Source organism: Oenanthe melanoleuca, chromosome 4 (assembly GCF_029582105.1).
Source record: "Oenanthe melanoleuca isolate GR-GAL-2019-014 chromosome 4, OMel1.0, whole genome shotgun sequence".
Lineage (NCBI taxonomy): Eukaryota > Metazoa > Chordata > Aves > Passeriformes > Muscicapidae > Oenanthe > Oenanthe melanoleuca.
The window spans coordinates 32,217,376-32,237,811 of NC_079337.1; the positions used below are offsets into that span (position 1 = coordinate 32,217,376).

Sequence of the window (20,436 nt, forward strand, 5' to 3'; positions counted from 1 at the left end):
CCCGCCAGCGCCCCCGGCCGCCATTGGGCCCGCGCCGCGCCAGCGCCGCCCCGGGGCGCGGCCCTGCCGGCGGGGGGCCGGGGCCGGGGCCGAGTCTAAGCCTGAGCCTGAGCTCCCGCCTGAGCCTGAGCCTGAGCCCGGGGCTGAGCCTGAGCTCCCGCCTGAGCCCGAGCTCCCGTCCTGCCGGGTCCGTGCCCCCGCCCGCCCTGGGGGGCCGCGGTGTCCCGGCCCATGCTCAGTGCGGGTCTCTGGGCAGCCCGCCACTGAATTCAAAGCCGAGACCACTTACGGCAGGCTGGTGGCTGGGAGGCAGCGCTGGGACGGGAAAGTACCCCAGCAGCAGATGGTTGGTCAAAGTGTGGGGTAAAGGCAGCCTAGTGTTGGTGTCAGCTTGCAGTGAAGAGTATTCTCTCACCTCCAACTGGTCTTGCAGGGACTTCTTCAGGAAAGGATGGAGTCTATGGAGCTAGTTGCCTTTTCCAGTGGATCTGGTTGCCCCTTCAGATCATGAAAAGTTTTAGCATTCATGAGGCACTTTATACATTTCCTAAGATATTTCTGGCCCTGTTGTATGTTTTGGGAAGAAATACGTTTTCTTTAAAACGTGTGCTTGGTGATTTCATTTTTTAACCCTTTGTGATCACAACGTGGCCACTCACAGTGTCCAGACTGCTCCCTTATGGATCTCTGTCTTATTGGCAGCCTTGTGTATTCTGGAAAGTCCTCAACCACTTAGTTGTGCTTAGTTATTATTTGGTAACTTTTGTTAGCCTCTCTGACATTTTTCATCTAAAACGGCTCTGAAATTAGAAGGATCAGAATGACACACTTTTCAAGCATGTGCAAAGTATCCATTTCCAAAGCATCATATTTATTATCTGTTATGTGCTCTGTTCAACTGCTAGTGTTTCTTAACCTACTGTTCATTCTATACAAACATCCATTAACCTTCAACGCTAGTGAGGACTCTGAAGAGGATCAAACTGTAACGGAGGTCTGAAAGACAAGTAAGATTGTATCCTCTCCAGGTTGTAATTGTTCTACTCCTATTATTTAAGAGTAGCCAGGACTGTCACCCTGAATGGCTGCAGTGACTGTCTCTCTTGAAAGCATCTTGAAGTGCCAAGGGGACAAAACTGCTCTTGAGGTATAAGCTTCTTCAGAGAAGTTCCAAATATTTTATCCCAGTTTTTATGACTTTTCCTGGCTATCTTTTTCTAGAAAAAATACTCAACTGAAACCTCCCACCCAGAGTATTTAAATTCATCACTTGCATTCATTTGTTCTTGTTTAATACAGATAGATACATTTAATGAACTGGACAACTATCTTAAATTAAAAAGAAGCGTTAAACTTGCTGGTTTGACTCAGATAAAAGTCCAGCTCCTGTGATAACAGCATGCTCTCTTTCAGTTTCTCAGCCTAAATGTTCCTTTTTTTTCCTCCTCATGTGCTTCCTTTTTTTTTTTTTTTTTTCTTTTTTTTCTTTTCATTCCTGACAAGAACACAGATCCTACTGATTAGCAAGCAGACAACAAAAGTTTTCAGTGACAGTGAAGAGGCCACAATTTGCGTACGTATATGCAATGTGTGAGACATGCCATTAGACAAGTGTTTAAGATAAAATCAAAAGAACAAGTTCTTCTAACTGTAATTTGAAAATCCTAAAGTCCCAGTAAATTTACATTTATTAGCACTCATTTGAATAGCTATAATTTTATATATAATTGTAAACCTTGTTTCTACTGAATGGAAGATGAAGAGTTCCCAGTGGACTACTGAAGAGTGCAGTTAGGGAAAAAATTACAAGTTTAAATATTTGAAGTGCATAAACACTTACTGCATACTACACCAGTTAACATATTTATAAGTATGTGATTGCTAGTTTCAACTGGTTCATGTAAAACATGTATGTAATCTTTATAGTAGTAGTCTACTCTTGTTCTTACTAGATCACTCAATCTTTGTTTGGGTTTTGATATATAATTTTAATTACTAGATCCACAGTATTTTTTATAGTGAGAGGTTTTAGTGATGCAGATAGGTTTTAATAAAGTAACATTCTCTTCTGCTCAATTCCTGTTCCATCTTCCATCAAATTTTCCAGACATTGTCATTTTAGTATACACAAACTTGAAAGTCTGGCTCCTGAAGGATGATATAATGCTGGACAGTCTAAAACAGATAAAGATATGGCCTGTTCTTAACTTATTTCCACTGCAACTCCATCAGGAACGATGAAGGTATCTGATAAGGGAAAGATAAAAAGATGAGGTATGGCCCAACAATGCTACGCTGCCCTCAGGGAAAGCTATTTAGACATTAGATACACAAGAGTAGGCATTACCTTTGCCATATCAGCAATAATTATAGTATTTGGGGGCTAGTTGTCACAATTGTATCCTCACAAAGAGGCATAATATCTACTTTTCCTCCTCTCAGTTTCATTTAAAATTTGGCATGAATGGAAACAGGATTGGGCTCACAAACTTTTTCACATTCAGCTATAAGATATAAGATATAATTATCATTACTGTTTCTTTTTCATACTACAAGTACAATTAGTACTTAAGCTATATTCAGCTCTATGCAAGGAATACAGTCTCTGCTCTGAGAATATGGGGTTGTGACAGATCCCAGCATTACTTAAAATACAAATGGGAAGTGAAAAGGTAAAAATAACAGTAGAAATTTTTATTTGCATGAATTGGTTGTAATAATCCTGAAAGCCATACTGTAGTAAGTGTAGTCTATGTTCTAGCCTCCAAGCTCCTGTAAATTTTTTAAACCCTGTGGAGGTTAAAAAGTTAGCAAGGTCAACTATTAAAACGTTAAACAGTTCACTGCTAAATATGTTTAATACAAAGGAACCTTTCACTCCATGTATAGTTTCAGATTTTCACATCATGTAAGTGTCAATTTTTTGTGTTGAGCAGCATGTGGCTATTTATGCATGGTAATCATGTAATCAAAAACTGCCACTTGCTATGCAGATTTTGCTTCCTAGGTAAAATGCCCATTTAAAATTCTGTGGTCTTTAAATGCAAGCTATTAAAAATAGAAGAGCATTACACTGGTATTGCTAAAAGCTCTTTCAGTCTTTCACTGATTAATACACAAATTTGAATGCTGGAGGCTTAGTGTGGCCATGGGTTACTTCAGCTAATCTATTAGTACAAATCTTTTGGCAAAATGTCTTACATGTCCATAATAAAGTCCAGAGATAGGACTGATGAAAATGGGTAGATAATATGGCTGTAGAGAGAGAATTTGGACTGCTTTATGCAGATGAGACAAAGAGCAAAATAATAGCAAAGAGAAAGTGTGAAAATCAGAATGGGCACTCTTGATTACTTTAGAAATTTTTACTCATTTCCTAGATATATTAAAAGGCAAATACATTGAGGTTAAAGAAAGGATGCAACTTTTCAATTTCATATCTAGATTTAAAAATATACACTAGAAGTATAAAAGTTCAGAATTAAGTATCGCAATGTATCCTACTTTGTGCTAAAGATGAGTTTGAGTTTTAAATGGTTTAGCACTTAAGCAAATGCCTAATTTGCAGGATGAAAAGTACTCACTCTCAGAGTAATTTTTTTCACTTTCTTCTGATTTTTCAAAATCACATTTCTGTTTACATTCTGTCATAAAGCTGCCACAATATGACAAGCATTTATTTGAACTGTATAAAGGGAAACACAGAGCTTTTTCTGAAAGTATTTGTGTTTTGGTTACATACTTTCTAGGGTAATTTTCTAAAAAAGAGAAATGTTTGAGATAATTACCTTGGGAAAACTACTGATAAAATTGAGATAAAGACAGAAGATTAAATTTCAAGGAAAAATTAGTTAATTTTTTTCCTTTCTCAGTTTTCTGAATAGTTTGTCTGAAAATCTTAAAATGAACTTGTTAAGAACTATTTTGCATAAACTAACTTTCTAGACTGTATGGTTAAATATTAACATTCCAACAAATATTCTTCTGAATACTTTAAATTCTGAAGTTACCTATTTTTTTAAATCTCAGTATATTAGCCCAGATTCCAATTTTATTTTGCATAGAGATATTGGCAATGGACTTTCCTTGATACCAGTGAAAATTCCACTCCAGGAGCACCATAATAAACTAATCATTCTGTGAGCACCTGCTTGTACCAGAATTATCGGACTAAACCTTTTCATACCTTTATCTTTGGTTTAAATTTCCTTTTAATTTTTTTTTTTCAGTTTACTATGAGTCCAATTTTAATAGACACTCTGCATAGCTTCAAGTACTGATCCTGAGCTATTTTATCAAACAATGAGTTTGCAATACTTCTAGTCTTTCTTACATACGGGAAAGGTTTTTCCAAATGAAGATTAACTCAGTTTTTGGAACAGCAGCATGATATGCTTGTCACATTCTATGAACAACCCCTTTGCAAAATTACAGGCAGTAACTAGACCTATTTCATTGCCTCTTTGTACAACAAAAGAATCTGTACAATGTACAATGGGTATATCCCACTTGCTTTTTCCCAGCCTACAGCATTTTTCATTTTCTCTGAATGTCTCCTCAAGTGATGTAGACCCTGCAAATACTGTTCCTCCTGTCTTGTTTATATGCATATGAAACAGCAAATATTCAGATTGATTACTTTAGCATACTGTGTCACTTTTCACAGTGTAAATTGCTCCCAGTTACTGTTCTTAGGTAAGCTCAGAATGAGCATGACTAGAGGAAATGGATGATTTTTGCAACAGGCCAATTCTGGATACTCAGAATTACCTAAATGAGTCCGTCTCTCTGTCTTGTCGTGCATTCAGGCAGCACTAGATGGCAGTACATCAATTGTTTAAATGTAATTTTAATTAATGAGCTGTAGCTGTTTTTCTTCTGAGAAATGTTGGTTGATTGACCTGGTTAGGACTATCTCACAATATTGCTCTTAGAGAGGGGAATATGATGGAGGAGAAGTACACAGACCTTGATAGGCTTGCATGTAATAGGTACCTTACAGTTATTATATATGAAGTAATTGACTTTTGCTTCATTTTCAATAAAATGATGTTTTGACAAGTTAAACAAGTATGACAGAACACAACAATAAACAAAAGTCTTTTCTACACTCTTATAAAGTCAAATAATCAGGAAAAATCCCCAATGACTGCTTATGATGTATTGTTGGCTAAAAACTAAATGTTGAAGAAAAGTCCTTTTTTTTTTCCTGGTGTAGGTTGCACACAAAAACGGTGCATAACTTATTTCAGTGATGTATAATTCTGTGTTAAGGGTGAAACTCCTTATCAGCTTTGCACATTGCTGTTTGGGATGGTCCAACTTTTCCCAAGACATCCTTGCTGCAGGTTTCTGCTGCGACCTTTGCATCATGTCTAAGTGGTAACATGGCTACAAGATGAAATCTGATAATTTTTGATGGGCTTTCTTCTCATTTGGTGAATGGAACCCACACAGTATAGAGACCTGACTGCCTTATCCAGTGTACAGGAAGCAACACAAGTCTGCAGGTATGAGAGCAGGAGTCAGTCCACCTCTTTCACAGTCATTTCAGGAATATGTGAAATCCCAACCTTTGCAGCACTGGCCTTTAGATCTCCTCAACAAGATATCTGCTTCGCATCTTCGTAGTTTGCAGTACAAATATGAGTCATGGCTATGACCTACATTTGCTTCCACTCATAATTCTTACTTCAGCTAGGACTTCCTTTTGGAAGCTGTAATCTAGAAGGAACACAGCACTAAGCACAGGGACCTGGCTTCTCCATCAAGCAGAATTCAAAAGTGTTGTACCATTTTCTTTTTATGCTGCTGTTCTTTTCCAGAAAAAGGATTAGAGTACTTAAAGTCTGTTTACTAGACTTTGTGTCATACCAAGTCCTTTTGGAAATTAAACTATATCTGGTTTTGAACACTGAAAAAACAGTTCATTGTTACTAATTTTCATCATCATCATTATAAGGTCCATGAATTTTACAGAATTAATCTTCTCCCTTCACCTATTTTCATTAAGTATGTGTCATTCTTAGTGCTCCAGCAATTGTTCACACAGGAGAATAAATGCTAGAAAAGACTAAATATTTTAATCCATGCTTAATTGTATTTAACTGACAATTTCTCTTTGATAGCAGCTGCTTTGCTATTCCTTATTTCACAGTCCCAATTTACATGTTTTATTTTTTCTCTCTCTGCCTACTCTCCAGTACGTATTCCTCTGCAATCTGGTCCCTTAGTCTGCTGCATGCACCTTCTTGCATTTCCTTTCCACATTACTTTTCAGTGTAATTCTTCTCAACTGCATTCATGTTCTTAGCTCAATGGTTCTCTGAAATCTTAAATATTTCATGCTTCTGAAACAAGAAACAGGAGGCTCTTCTACTAGAGTGAGGCCTTTTAAGATTAGGCAATGCTGGATTAATGCTGATATTAGTGCTAGTGTCTTAGACAAAAGAACATCAAAGTAGCCATTTATTCTATTTGTAGGACCATGTAACTTGTGGGACTATCCTGTTAGCAAGCAGAGCTCTGTTAGCATAACTTCATTTTCACTGGATACAAATCACTGATGGATACCATTGGGGTTTCTATATCCGTAAAGTATTTCTAGTGTCAATAGATCTGAAGAACTGTGTTATCCTAAGTAAGTGTTGGCCACGTTCTTTTGTAACTCACTAAAACAAGTGAGAAAGCGCTAAGGGTTATTACAGGGGCAGCCTGAAACATGACAGGGAATTTTCTCAGTAAATGCAGTAATTTGAATTGCTGCTCCATAAACAAAAAATGACAGCTGTTTCATCATAGATAAGATACATAGCCCATTTCCTTTCATACACCCACAGACATATATAAATAAGTTTTTCTCTGAAAGTTCTTTTCTAAGAAGAGGTATTGGATCAAGAAGAATCCCATAAAAATCTAGACATTGTATTTAAAGGATGTGTTTTCTCATGGTTAGAGATACAAGTTCTTTTGCCATAACCACATAATGTATTTTGGATGAAGCAGCTTTTCCTTTGATTCCTCTTGAAATTACTGAATTGCAAAGATATAATTTTCAGAAAAAAAATATTGAATTTTAACCTACCTAAATGAATACCCTATTCATTTCTTTCTGATGCTCTGCATCAGAGAAGTTGAACATTTGTCTCTGAAGCCACTTTGCTACTTGCAACACTGCAAGAAAATGAGGGAAATCTCAGGAAATGCTTGATGTTCACTTAAGAATAAATGTTTGTGCTGGTTTTGGCTGGGGTAGTTAATTTTCTTCCCAGTGGCTGGTATGGGGCTGTGTTTTGGATTTGTGCTGAACACAGTGGTGATGACATAGAGATGTTCTTGTTATTGTTGGTCAGGGCTTGCTCAGAGCCAATTTCTGCTTTTCATTTGGCCAGGCTGGGGAGGGAGATGGGTGTGCATGGAAGGCTGGGAGGAGATACAGCCAGGACAGGTGACCCCAGCTGACCAAAGGGACATTCCCACACCATGTGACATCATGCTCAGTGTATAAAGTGGGGGGAAGGAGGAAGGGGAGGATATATGGAGTGATGGTGTTTTTCTGCCCAAGTAACGCCTGCATGTGATGGGGTCTGCTCTCCTGGCCAAACATCTGCCTGCCCATGGGAAGCAGTGAATTAATTCCTTGATTTGCTTTGCTTGTGTGTGTGGCTTTTGCTTTCTCTGTTAAACTGTCTTAATCTCAACCCACAAGTTCTCTACCTTGAAGCCTTCTGATTTTGTCCTCAGTCCTACAGCTAGGGGAGTGAGTGAGTGGTTGCCTGGGGCTTGGCTGTTGGCTGGGGTTAAACCACAACAACAACATTGCTGAACACTTCTGCCATGTTAACATGGAGCAGAATCTGCAGCTCCCTATCTACTTGCAGTATCTATATGCAAAGACTGTACAAAGCCCCTTGCTTCCAGACTAGCTCACCAGTTTACAATGGTCTCATGTGGACCCTTAAACACAAAACAGTAGAATTCACTTAGGTCTTACAGATCAATAGAAGTTGGGATCCTTGTCTTACAAAGTGACATGTCCAGGAGTTTAGTCTAAATTACAGAAACCTGGAAGTGTGATTTGACAGTCATCACCCACTCTTGGATCTAGCCAGGTCACATCTACTTATGAACTCAGACCTCGGTCATGCAGGAGCCAGCTGAATTTTAAACCTCCACTTCAGAGACCATTATTTCTGGCTGGCTCCTTTGCAGCAGACTTTCCAGCGAGCAGGCTTTGTTGTGTATTTAAATCTTTAGCAAGTACCTTGTCTTCTCCAATACAACCCAGAGGCAAATCTAGCTGTCTCCCGAGAAGAGACAAATTCAGTAGTTACAAAGCACAGACTTCATAAAAACAGGCACTGCCAATTGTGATTATTTAATTTAGAAAAACCTCCAGTGGTAACTCACTTAAAAAAAATTTGAAGTGCTCCCAAATCAAACATCACAGTAGTGAAAGAGGACTGGTAAACTGAGAAAACTAAAATGGCATTTTACAAGTGAGAAATATTATTGGAGATTAGCAAAAATGAAAATAACAGATTAAAATACATTTAGTTTTAATAGCCAGTGATTTTATTAGAAACACTGGTGAAGGCTTTCAGTATTCATCTATAACAGTCCTCACCCAAAACACTGCCATTTTGTTTTGTGTCTTACTTGAAATATGCTGCCCTCAAACTCTTCCAATTTAAAATCTTTTACTCCGATGAAGAAGCATTTTAATTTTGCAGACACAATCAGATATAAATACCTGAATTGTATTCAGCCTGCTAAACTCATTTTCCACTGCACAATCTTCAGTGATTTGGAAGTAATTTACAGAGGTTTAAATACAGTAAATTCTTCTACAGTGCCCCAAGTCAGAAGTTGCTAAATGTAGTATTCTTGATCATTGCTTGAATTAGTGTTGCTTACAAAGACACGTTTGAAATAGACCCCTGTTCGTTTTTCTTTTCCCCATTTTGCATCACAGAGGTTATTTCAGCAAATATTAAAACACAACTCAAGTACTTAATGAGTCAGGAACGTCGGCAAAACACAGGTGGCCAGCTGTTTTCAGCGGCAGTGTTCCTGCTGGACTTGATCAAGTAAAAACCGACGAGATCCAGCAGCTCACAGCGAGCTAGAGCCTGTTCAGCTCCTCCGTCCCGATGCACTTTTGCTCTTCCCTTCGGCCCCGGCTCGAGCAGAGCCACCTGCATGAGCTGGTGTCGGGCCAGCTCCTTGGCGGCCTGCCAAGAAGTGCCCATGTACCTCACGGCGTGTACGTGCTGGTGGATTTTCTCACTGAGGACACATGGGACCGCTTTAATTAATTTTTTTTTTTTTTTTTCTTCTCATGGAACAGAGCACCTGTGTGTCCCCACGCGATCGCCCCAAGCCATGCTCGCTGGTGCTGAGGACACGCTGACCCGGGCGCTCCGCGGGACGTGGCGGTCCCGGCCCTGCCCTGAGCCACCTCTTTCCCGGGAAGCGGGAGACGCGCGCCTGGGCGCCAGACCCTGGCTCATCCCTCTGGGAGGCCACACTTCTTCCACCAAGGGCGGCGTCTCAGCCTCCTCTTCCTAGAGTCCCGGGGCCGCGGCTGTCCCACCTCCAGGCGGAAGGCTCCGGCGAGGGGCCCCTGCCCAGCGCAGGTCCCGGACCCGGCCATTACCGCAGGACCGGGCCGGGCCGGGCCCCGCCGCGCCTGCGCACAGCGGCCCGTCCCCGCCGCGCCCTCCGCGGGCGGGCACCCGGAAGCGGCAGCGCCGGCGGCTCCCGGCGGCGGCGGGGGCTCGGCCGGGCGGGCGCAGCCGCTCCCCGCACCAGCGGCGGGGCAGCGCAGCTGGCATGGTGCTGGCGGCTGCTCGCCGCGCCCGCGTTGCACGGAGGAAGCCCGAGCGGAACCGCGATGGAGATGCTGCTGCCGCCCGTGTGAGTGCGGCGGCGGCGGCGGCGGGGCGGGCGGGAGGCAGCCGCGCGCCCGGAGCCCGCCGGGACGGCGGTGCGGAGCGCCGCGCTGTGCGGTCCGCGGGCTGGGGCGGCGGGCGGGCCCGGCCGCGCCGCAGCGAGCGGGGATGCCGCGGCGGGCCCCTCGGCAGCGTGGGGAGCGGCGCCCGCGGGCGGGGGACGCTCGGGAGCGGCCGCGGGGCAGCGCCGGCGGGAGGGTCGCGGCGGTGACCGGGCGGCGGAGCCGGCGCTGCCCCGCTCGGAGGTGCCCGGCCGCGGGCAGCGTGCGGCGGGGAGCGGGCGCGGGGCTCCCGCGGGCGGGCAGCGCTGCCGCACCCCCACCCCGCCGCCTTCCCTGCGCCTTCCAGCTCGCGGGCACAGGCGGGCTTTTTCTCCCTCCTCCCCCTCACTCCTTCTGCTTCCTCCATATGTGGTCCCAAATTACTCCTTGTTTGACTCAGCAGTCGTGCTTATCTCACTCCCGGTTTTCTGGCTATTTAGTTAAGCATCTTTTTTAGCGGCAGTGCCCAGGCAATGCACTCCAGGCAACCATCTCCAGCTGCACCTCAGCTGGCCTCAGTCCTTTCACAGGCTCCGGTTCAGTGCAACTTCATCCTGTGCCTTCGGTAGGTAGATTTCGGGCACGCTGCGTGTGAAGTTCTTGAGAATAAACCGAAGGAAACCAGTTGCTGAGTGCTCTGACCCAACTGGTGAAATGGCAGGAGAGATCCCAGTGCTTCAGGCAGATTGGCACTTCCCAAGACAGAAGGCATATGGTTTTGTAGGGTTCATTGCCTTAAAACAAAGTCACCCTTTGTGACAAACTAATGTGACTTCAGCAAATTAATTTGCCCTTCATGTGAATTCCTCCATCTAATCCAGGTTGCTTGGCAGCTCTTTATGGACAACTTGATCACTTTTTTTCGTTGCATAGCTGTATTTGATGTATTTTGATACATAGCCTGTATATGTGTGCAGATAAATAGGCATCAGTATCTGATCCATTGCTTTGGGGTGTAGAAAGTTGCAGTGAAAGTGTTCTATCTTGGACTTGACAGGTCAGTGGTATAATTAAAAGCTGGGTCCTTATAGGTCTTTGGTGTATTAAATGTTATCTGCAGTCATTGATTTCTGTCTATAATTTTCTGAAATTCTGATCACCATGTATGTCACATAATGTAGAAAAGTAACCTTCAGTCTAAAGGAGCTTGCAAGATAGAACATCTTTTTTTTTCTTTTTCCCTCTAAGAAGTATCATATGTATATGCTGAATAGCATATAACTTGTTTGTAGGTTTTTTTGATTGATACGGTATTCCTGTCTGCTATTTGTCCTTTCTCAGCAATGAATTGCATAATTTTAAAAATTGACAGGAAACTTTTAATTCATGTCAGTTTCATGGTACACTGTAGTAAGTTGGTAATAGTTAGGGTCCTTTGGATGGGTGTTACTTGTTTAATTTTACGGAGACTTTTTACGTTCCTTTGTTGCTTGATGCAAATTCATATTGCTTTGCTCCAAAATTTTGTAGCTAGGTTTGGGATAGTGAAAAATAGAGCCAACTTCTTGGCTTTGCACTATTGTAGTACACAGAACTCAAGAGTTCTAGGTTAAAATCTTAAATTACTGTTGGATTTTTGTTTTAGGCTTTATTAGACATGCCCAATTAAAAAGTTTCAGGTATAGTAGAAGAGAGGTTGCAATTATGTGAGTCACTGAGTATGTTCAGTTTGGCTATGCTTACCTAATGCTAGTAAGGTTAAATGTTCATTTGAAATCAGATGGTTGATGTACCAGGGTTTGTGGCACCACCAAATTACTTCAATGCCTTTGCTTATTTCCAGCTTAGAGGTTCAGGAATACAATACAGTTACAATACTGTAGAATAAAGCATCATTGATGCTAAGCATTTTCTAAGAGCTACAGCAACACAGTTTGCTTTGTAAGAACAACATTGTGACTGTCAACAGGAAACTCATTGGTTCGGTCTGGCATGAAAAGTCTGCCTCCTGTTTGGACAGTCTGAGTGACTGAGGAGTGTATATAATAATTTTTTACAGAAGTTAGTGTCTATAGAACCTGGGTATGTTTTACAGAAAGAATTAATTATAGCTAGAGGTAATGAATTTTCACACTGCCTAGTTCTTCTCTTGCTGTTTGGAGTGGGGTTCTGAGAGTAAGAAAAATTAGAGGCTGGTCACTTAAGTACATTATGGTTTTCAAAACATTGAGTGAATCTACAAAACTAGACAATTTTTCTGTCACTTATGTCTTATGCTGCAACTAGGAAAAGCCTGGATAATTACAGTAGTCATTGTACACTGTACACTCCTTCCTGTCAGAGGAGAACAATAGCTGTGTGAAACAGTAACTAAGGTCCTGGTGAAAATGCAGAGAGGAGCTCTTACCTGGCAGGGAGTAAAGGCATTAAGAGACTCGGGTGATGGTTGCTGCATTCTGCCATTGATCTGTATGGGCACTAGGTGAAAAGTTTCCAGCACACTAATTCTGCCCTCGCTTTGGAGCTTATTGGAAATGTTCTAGAATGTTTCTCCACTAAATAATATTCACAAAACACCTTCATGTTTTCTTTAGTGGAGGTTATTGTTAGCCTCTGTCAATGTCACTAGCATTAGTCACCAGCTTACTACTTCCATGGGAATTCTACCTATTCCTTTACACCTTTGGTAATAGGGGAAACAAAATTACTTGGAGTAAAGAAGAAGTTTCAAGTGTGAACCTTCTTCTTCTCCCCAAGATGAAGGTGAAAAAAATAAGTGACAGCACTGGAGATTAGACAGAAGTATTAACTTTATTTTTTTCCCCTTTCTTTCCAGATGTACCAAACTTTGCCATCAGAAGCCCTTGGATCTGAAAGATGATAACACTGAAATTCACTGTCCTATTACAGTAAATCCATGGCACATGAAGAAAGCTTTTAAAGTTATGAATGAATTAAGAAGGTATTACTTCACTGTATACATCTGCCTGGAGTCCATAGTTCATTTTTACTTTCATTTGCATTTGTTAAGTTAATAATAGTTTGTTTAATAAGAACATGTGATTTCCGAAGTATAGGTGAGGAGAAGGATTAAATATACACCGAAGTGATGGCTGAATGATAGCCATGAGATGTAGCTGTAATGTATGCAGTATGTTTTTGTGCCTTGTAAGTTAGTCAAAACTAGTTTTCTGAGACTTGAAAAATACATACAGGTTGTACTTAAGGAGTTACAGCTACTGATCCTCTCTTGTACGTAGTTGATCCTGGATAGATGAAAAGTAACTCTGGTTGAGCCTTAGGCTCTTTGTGTGCCTGCTGTTGATTTTTGTGGTAGGCTGCGAACCAAAAAAATGTTAAAATTTTCTAGTCTGGGTACATAAGTCACAGTATAAACCAACTGTATATTTTTTTAGCTATCATTTGCTTGTCCCTGGGAAAATCTGATGATCTCCCAAATAAAATATTGAAAGTAACTTTTCTTAATAAAATTTTGTAAGACTTTTAGGGATAATATCAGTTTCAGTGAAACTGGGAGGCTGGTGCTGATTAATACCATCAGTTTCAGTGAAACTGGGAGTCTGGTGCTAATGGTGTTCTTAGTATCCATATTGATTGATATTTTACATATGAGTAGGTGAAGTGATGTTGAAAACTGTGACAGCTGGTAATTAGAGCTCTGGAAATCAGGACTCACAGCTATCACTGATAGTAGTTTAGTGCTATAACTTACAGCAACAGTGGAAAAATTAAATAAATAAAAATATTCTCTAGCAGAGACAGTACTGGAGGCTGTGAAAATCCTGTAGTTCTTAGTTATTTCCCATATAAAATTAAAAATTGGAGAGGCTTCACCAAAAAGAAACACAGGAACTGATACCTTTTTAAAGTATGCCTCTGCCTTTGACCTTTGCTGTTCCATAGGTAAAACCTTTAAAACTGTGTGCTGGATAGACTGACACTTGTTGCTTTACCTGAGTTATACCCTTGGCTTTTTCAAGTGTCCCAGTAACTAGGTGCAGTGTCTCAAGGAGCATAATGGAGCCTGGCTAGAGCCAGTAGCAATGACTTCCTGAGGATGAGCAAGAGTTTACATGGAGAAAGCTTCCCAGAATTAATCTTAACAATAGTTTCAGAAGTCAGAAACCTTACCTGCATTTTGTTGTGTTGCAGGTAAAAGATCCATCGTCTTCCAACAGAGTGCATTTTTGAAGCCCATGGATTATTTTCAGAATATATTTTAGTTTCCATGGTTACCTAAATTCAAATTGCTGTAGAAGCAATTTGAGCAATTTTGCCTTGCATGTATAAATACTTAAAGTTTGAACAGGAGCTGTGCCATATAACCTTAACTAGTTCTCATTTAATAAGGTAGTTGATGCAACAATATTTACAGTTTAAGCTGAGTACAGCTTTTAAGATGGTAAGTGGTAATTAAATAAAATATAAACATTTTTAGTTGCTTTCATTTGAAATAATAAACACAAAATCTTAAAAATGTTTCAGACTTCGTTGCTCTAAACAAAGATGTAATATTAATCCAGTAAATGATATTTTTAATTTAGAAACAACTTTAAAAATGTAGTGAATGTCAGTGCTTTTCATTAGTGTAGCACAAACAGATATTTGCCAGAGGTATATTCTCCAGGAAGTGAATAGCTAGTGAATAAATCATTTGCTTAAGCATCTAAATACATTTGGTTTTGAGTGCTTAAGTCTGTGTGTTTATGTTAAATTTTTGGCTGCTGTCAAGTTGTCTGGCTCTAGTAGTTTGTTAATGAGTTTTTATGTGCCTTCAAATTTTGACAAATTTTAACAATTTTGTCCTTTGTATTTTTTGTCATTTCATTGCTCATCATCACCTCAACACTGAGTAGAAAGCTCATTAGGATAGCTAATTAGTTCTTGACATATGACAAAATTACACTCTGATGCCTATCTTTTCACTTTATTGTAATTTGCTTTTATCACAATGGAAGTTGATGTTACCTGTATTTATTAAAATTCTCATTTTTACAAACAAGACTTCATCAACACCTTCTGAAGATGGGGCTAATGAACTTTCTCTGTATGAACCTATGAAGAATGTTTACCAGCCTGCAAGCTGGTAAACAGTTCCTCAGTTATTCTTAAATGCATACTTCTTACTCCTTTTTCTCATTTTCTATACCATTATGGTGTATCCCCCACAATTCTGTTCATTCAGTCACTCTAGATAAGCAAATTGGTAGAATACCACTTCAGAAGACAACCTTTTCTGAAAAAAATTGATGTGCCCTCATGAAATGAAGGTGCTGAGTTGCTGTGGAAGCCACAAGATGCTTGCAGTAGAGTACATGATTAAGTTTTTAAGCTCTTTTCTTCAGTAATTTCTTTAGCTTGTCAGCTCTGTAGTAATGCAGAGCACATTCATTCACCTGATGCAGTTCCAGAATAGAGGTGTTACTATGTCTATGTATGTGCAATGTAATTAGTTAACCCTAGTCCTGCATTGATGTAATTCTGTTCCTTCTGGCTTCATTGTTACGTTTAGTATTTCTGTGCAACTAAGTATAAAACTTTTTGTTCCAGTTACCAGGATAAATGCAGGTATCTGGTAAAGCTGAGTATCTGACGCCCTTTTATGTGTAGCTTTCTGTTTCCATTTTTTAAAATAATAAATGTAATGGTTGTTTCAAGATCCTTTGAATTGTGTGTTTCGTCTGGTACAGTCATTACCTTACACTGTATGTATTATTTGATAATAACCATATTGCAAGCTAAACTTATGAGATTTACATAGTTGCTGTAGGTATTAAGGGCTGAAAGCAGAAAGATAATGTTATACCAGGATTGCAGTATTGCCCCAAAGGTTAGTTGTGGCCACCAAAATTTTTCGTGTGTGACCTCTACAAAGCCACTTTACTTGAGGCTGGGCTCATAAAAACTGGATGATTGCAGAACTGAGAGATCAGAGTTTTCTCTTGGACTGAGGTGAATATCCGAGCAGTTTTGCTGAGAGCTCTAGTTCTTTCCAAGCAAAATGCAACTGCTCACCTGTCTTTGCTACAACTCAGTGTGGTAGTTGCAAACTCTGAAAATCTTTAATATGTACTCAGGAATGGTAAAAAAAATTTCTCTTTTTGAAAGTACTGAGAATAGAAGTCACTGGATTTGTGTACAGCTCTAGCTCAATCCCTAAGGAATATGTTCTTTTAAGTCCTACTTTTCCCTCTTCCCTCTGTTGCCGTGGCTCTGAGTTTTGTGGATTCCATACTACCTCCACAGGGACAGTGCTAGCATAAACAGGAAATAAAAGGTGACTGTAGCTATGGCTATTTAGATGCTGTGAAATTACAACCTTTTGGTGATGTATTTCCTTTTTTTTCCCCTCCCTCCTCTTTCAGTCTAGAAAACTGGATTATAAAGAGTACACATGTTATGGGTTTAAGTGGAAGAGGTATAGCCAATAGCTGTAAACTGTTAGAAACACCTATGTTAGGAATGGTTATGAATGAGATGTTACTTTATTGCAACTGAACAGGGAGGAAATATGTTACAGGCACAAAGAACAAGAATGTAAATGAATGTAATGAAGATACAAAGTCAGTCAAGATATGAAGTTAACCATAATAAATTCTAAACTGCTTAGGCTGGAAAAAATTGCTATTGTGTGCATGGGCTGAATATGAAAAAATGCTTGGAAAACAGTAAATATAGAGAAGATTGAGTAGTGGATTTGAACAATTAAGTAGGCACGAATTTCCAGTGTTATGTTACAAAGGCATCTCAGTTGAAGTTTGGGTTTTGATTTCTGCAAAGCCTTGTTTCTTATGTTTTTTTTTTTTTTTTTTTTTTTTTTTTTTCAGTGCTTGCGTATATTAAATTCTCTTTTTTCTATTATGGTTGCTCAAAGGGGCCCAGACTTCCAGAGATAATGTTTATAAATTGGGCTGGTACAAATTGTGGTTATTCAATGCAGAAGACTTCTGTGCAATGAATCACAATTCAGTTGTTTGATTTTTAGATAGCTTTGTGTACCCAAGAACCATCCATAATCTGATTGAGTAAAAGCCATGTGGTTGTGTAACACATTTAAAAACAATGCTTCATCAACATTGTCTGCCTGCCTCTTTTGATGGCATGGGAACAGAAATTGTGTGTGATATCATATATACTTTTCTGTTGTAGTTCACTTATGTGAAATTGCCTTCTCTGATATTTCTAAATAGTCAAAACTTGCTGTGTGATGTGACGATAGTAGCTGAAGACATGGAAATTGCAGCGCATAGAGTTGTGTTAGCCGCCTGCAGCCCCTACTTCCATGCCATGTTTACAGGTACCAAATATTTCAATACTTACTATTTTGTAATCCAGTCTAACTGTATAAAAAATAAAATTGCATTACTTTTGCTTTTTAGGATCTAATTTGATTTTTAGATAAGCCAATAAGAAGATTTGGGATTCTTAACGTTTTTTTTTTTTTTTTTTTTGCAGTCTAAGTACATACTGTCAACTTAGCCTTTGTTAGCATGATGAATGCTTAAAGAAGTCTCCTTAACTAAAAACAAATTAGATGTTAAGTAAGCCAGCAATAGTCAAGTTGTTATACACTTTAAGCCTCTAGTAATCTCACTTGTCCAAAAGAAGGTTACAATAACTTTCATGTGATTTTGGAGTAAATTATATCCTTTAACAACTGCTGCTGCTACATTCTTCATCCATGAGTGCTCTAGGCTGCTAGTAGATATGAAAGCTTTCTGTGGCTTTGGCATCCTATAGCTGGAGTGCGTGTTTCAGCATTTCTAGGGTAATTCTCCATGACATATGTACTCTGCATCATTGCCTCTACTCTTCTGTACAGGCTTGATTCTACTTCTGCTCACTCCATGCTGGTCAAGTTACTGCTTTACTGCTAGAGCAGGAATGAGGAGGGCTGCTTGCAAGGCTAAGATAGGTTCAGTTCATAGGAGCCTCCAGCTGAAATTCCTGTCCTGTGGGTTAAATTTCATCATGGTTGTAAATCATATTGAAATAATGTGCAATTCATTGCCAAAGTAAGAATGCTACTAAATGCAAGTTAAAATTAACTTCTGATGTTTTGTCTGTTCCTCGTCAAGCCTTGTGCAAGCTTTATAGTTAAATATGCCTGAAATTAAAAGATTTCTCTGTAATCCATTGCTTCTGATCACCAGCTCAGATGGAGGTAGAAATGTGACTCTTGGCCTGCCCATACACAAACAGATTGCTGTTTTAATAATTTTAAGTGTATGGAACAAGATGGATGAAATGTGAAATACTGTTGTCTTCTGGGAAAGCACTTGATCATTCTTGATTTTATAGGCAAATATTTTGACATATTCAAAGCCAGAGGTAGAGTAACTTCTACAGTGTTTTAAAATTGCTTGTAGAATTAAATATCTCTTCCTCAAGCAGTTCTTTATGTTTGCATTTGTGGTTTGAGACAAACATTCTGGGTGACTGATAAATTCTTTCTTAATTTTTACTGCTGTCTATAAAATTAGAATTGAAAAAGCTGCTTCTACAGTTCCTTTTTATCACCTTAGTAGCAGAGAAATGCAAGCCTCTTATATTAGCTCTGTATTAAAGATTAACTGTTGTTGACTATCACATTTACTCAGAGTATAGCTTTTTATTATGTTTTCTGTGATTAAGACATCTCTACTTGCCCTGACTGCCATTTCTGTGAGGAAATTTATTACCCATTCAGAGTGCCAGTGTAGCAGTAGCTGTGGCTGCTCTCCAGAAATCTCTTCCCTTGCTTCTGCCCCTTTTAAATTTTTTTGCTTGTTTTATGTCTTTAAATGTAGGTGTTCTTTAACCCCAGGGGTGCAGGAGGTGGAAATGCTCACTTGAGTAATGGGTGTGAAGTGTTTAACTAATAGATCTCTGGCAAGGTTTGTGTAGTTAGTGAGCCAAATAGGTGGGAGCTTTAATAGAATTCAGCTGTGGCTTTAAGAGTTATCAGCAGATTTTATACTAGGCTTGTAGCTTGCTTACAGCATGGCCCAGCTGTGGTATTGGTGCATTTCAGCCATGCCTCACAAAAAATCCTGAATTTCATTGTGATTGTTCTCTCCATGAAGCCTGGAATCCACACTTCTTTGGTGGATTTTTATTCTCATCCAGTAACCTGCAAGTTCAAATAAGCACATTTGATCCCTTAACCGTCCACGACCAAACAAAGTATCTTCTTCCATCCAGAATAAAACACAGACTGAAAAGACAGTAAAAAAATTGTACTCTTATGCTTTAGTATTACTTCCTGATTAGAAATTAGAAGCTTATATTTAGACATGTGTTTTCAGGTTGATTCCATCATTCTCTGGGTCATTAAATATTACTGCAGTGCAGGCTGGGATATGGCATTAACTTGGTTCAAACTCTCTCTTGTTTTTTTTTTTTTTTTACCCATTTATACATGTAATGGTAGCCCAAATAATTATCAGGAAAGAAAAAGTTACTGTCTTTTAAAGTTACAAAATATAGTAAGTTAGTAGCAATTATCCAATGAGGAGAGGGGGGAAGAAAGTCCCTGGTATTTAATCTATGTTAATAGGAATATTTCTTTCTTCTTATACGGTTGGAATTATTTAGAAATATCATTTAAATCTACCTAAATGTTTAGAGGAATTGATTATAAAACATCAGAGATGGGACTCTTCAGTGGCTGTAGCACCTGACTTCAGACAAGGGTGACCTGAGTTTAGTTTTCTTTTCTGCAATGACTGTTACCCTGAGGGATTTACCTGCTCTCTTCACTTCCATTCTCCATTTGTAAAATTCTTGGGTTAAAAAAGAAGAAAAATGCCTTCTGTGCATTATTTTGTGAGGAACCATGTAAGCTTCTTAGGTAGCCCCTTCAGTATCTTCAACTCAACTGGTGCTTTGCTGCTGCTGCTTGAGAGGCTGGATCAGCTCAGTGCTTTCTTTCTGTGCACAGTATACTTTCCTGTCATTAAGAACTCTGTGGAGACATGGTGGTGCTGCTTCTCAGTCATAAACTGAGTCCTTCAGCAGGTTGAATTCTAGACTGAGACTGAATGCATTTGTGGTTTCCTCTATATAATCTATCAAACAGATATGGGTTGATCTAGAATTGTAGTAAGGTTGCATGTCTAGTTCACATAAAAGTTGGAAGCAAGTGTTTTTTGGGTTATTTTTGTTGGGTGTTTTCTTGTTGTTGTTGTTTGGATGTGGGGTGTTTTGTTTTTCTTTTTTTTCTTGTTTAAGTTTTTTTATTTTTATATTCCGGGCTTGGTTTTTAAACAGAGAAGGTGCCTATCCATGACTCAAAAAGCCTTGACACAAAATCTGAAAACAAATCTAATGTGCTTGCAGAATATCAAAATCTGCTCTCCCACACACACAATTTTCCCAGAGGACCACCTCCACAGCAGCTTGCATAATAAATAAGTTGCAGCTTACATGCTCTGAAGATCAATAGGTTTAATCTGTGTCAAACTAGAAGTAGAAACTTGGAATACAGAGGGCCCTGCAGG

At 39.6% G+C, this 20,436-nt stretch overlaps 1 protein-coding gene across 5 annotated transcripts in view; it reads left to right on the forward strand.

The window, feature by feature from the left end:
* Positions 1–9,735: 9,735 nt before the first annotated feature.
* The window catches only part of KLHL2 (kelch like family member 2), a 54,589-nt gene continuing 43,888 nt past the window's right edge, over positions 9,736–20,436 (forward strand). For 2 of the 5 annotated variants that reach the window (XM_056489576.1, XM_056489577.1), the window contains exons 1-3: positions 9,736–9,918; positions 12,771–12,896; positions 17,146–17,252. In XM_056489576.1, coding sequence (XP_056345551.1) covers positions 9,896–9,918; positions 12,771–12,896; positions 17,146–17,252 — 256 coding nt within the window. In that variant the 5' untranslated portion in view covers positions 9,736–9,895. Of the gene's footprint in view, positions 9,919–10,456; positions 10,560–12,770; positions 12,897–17,145; positions 17,253–20,436 lie in introns of those variants that run through there. The other 3 variants (XM_056489574.1, XM_056489575.1, XM_056489578.1) reach the window with 3 other exon arrangements.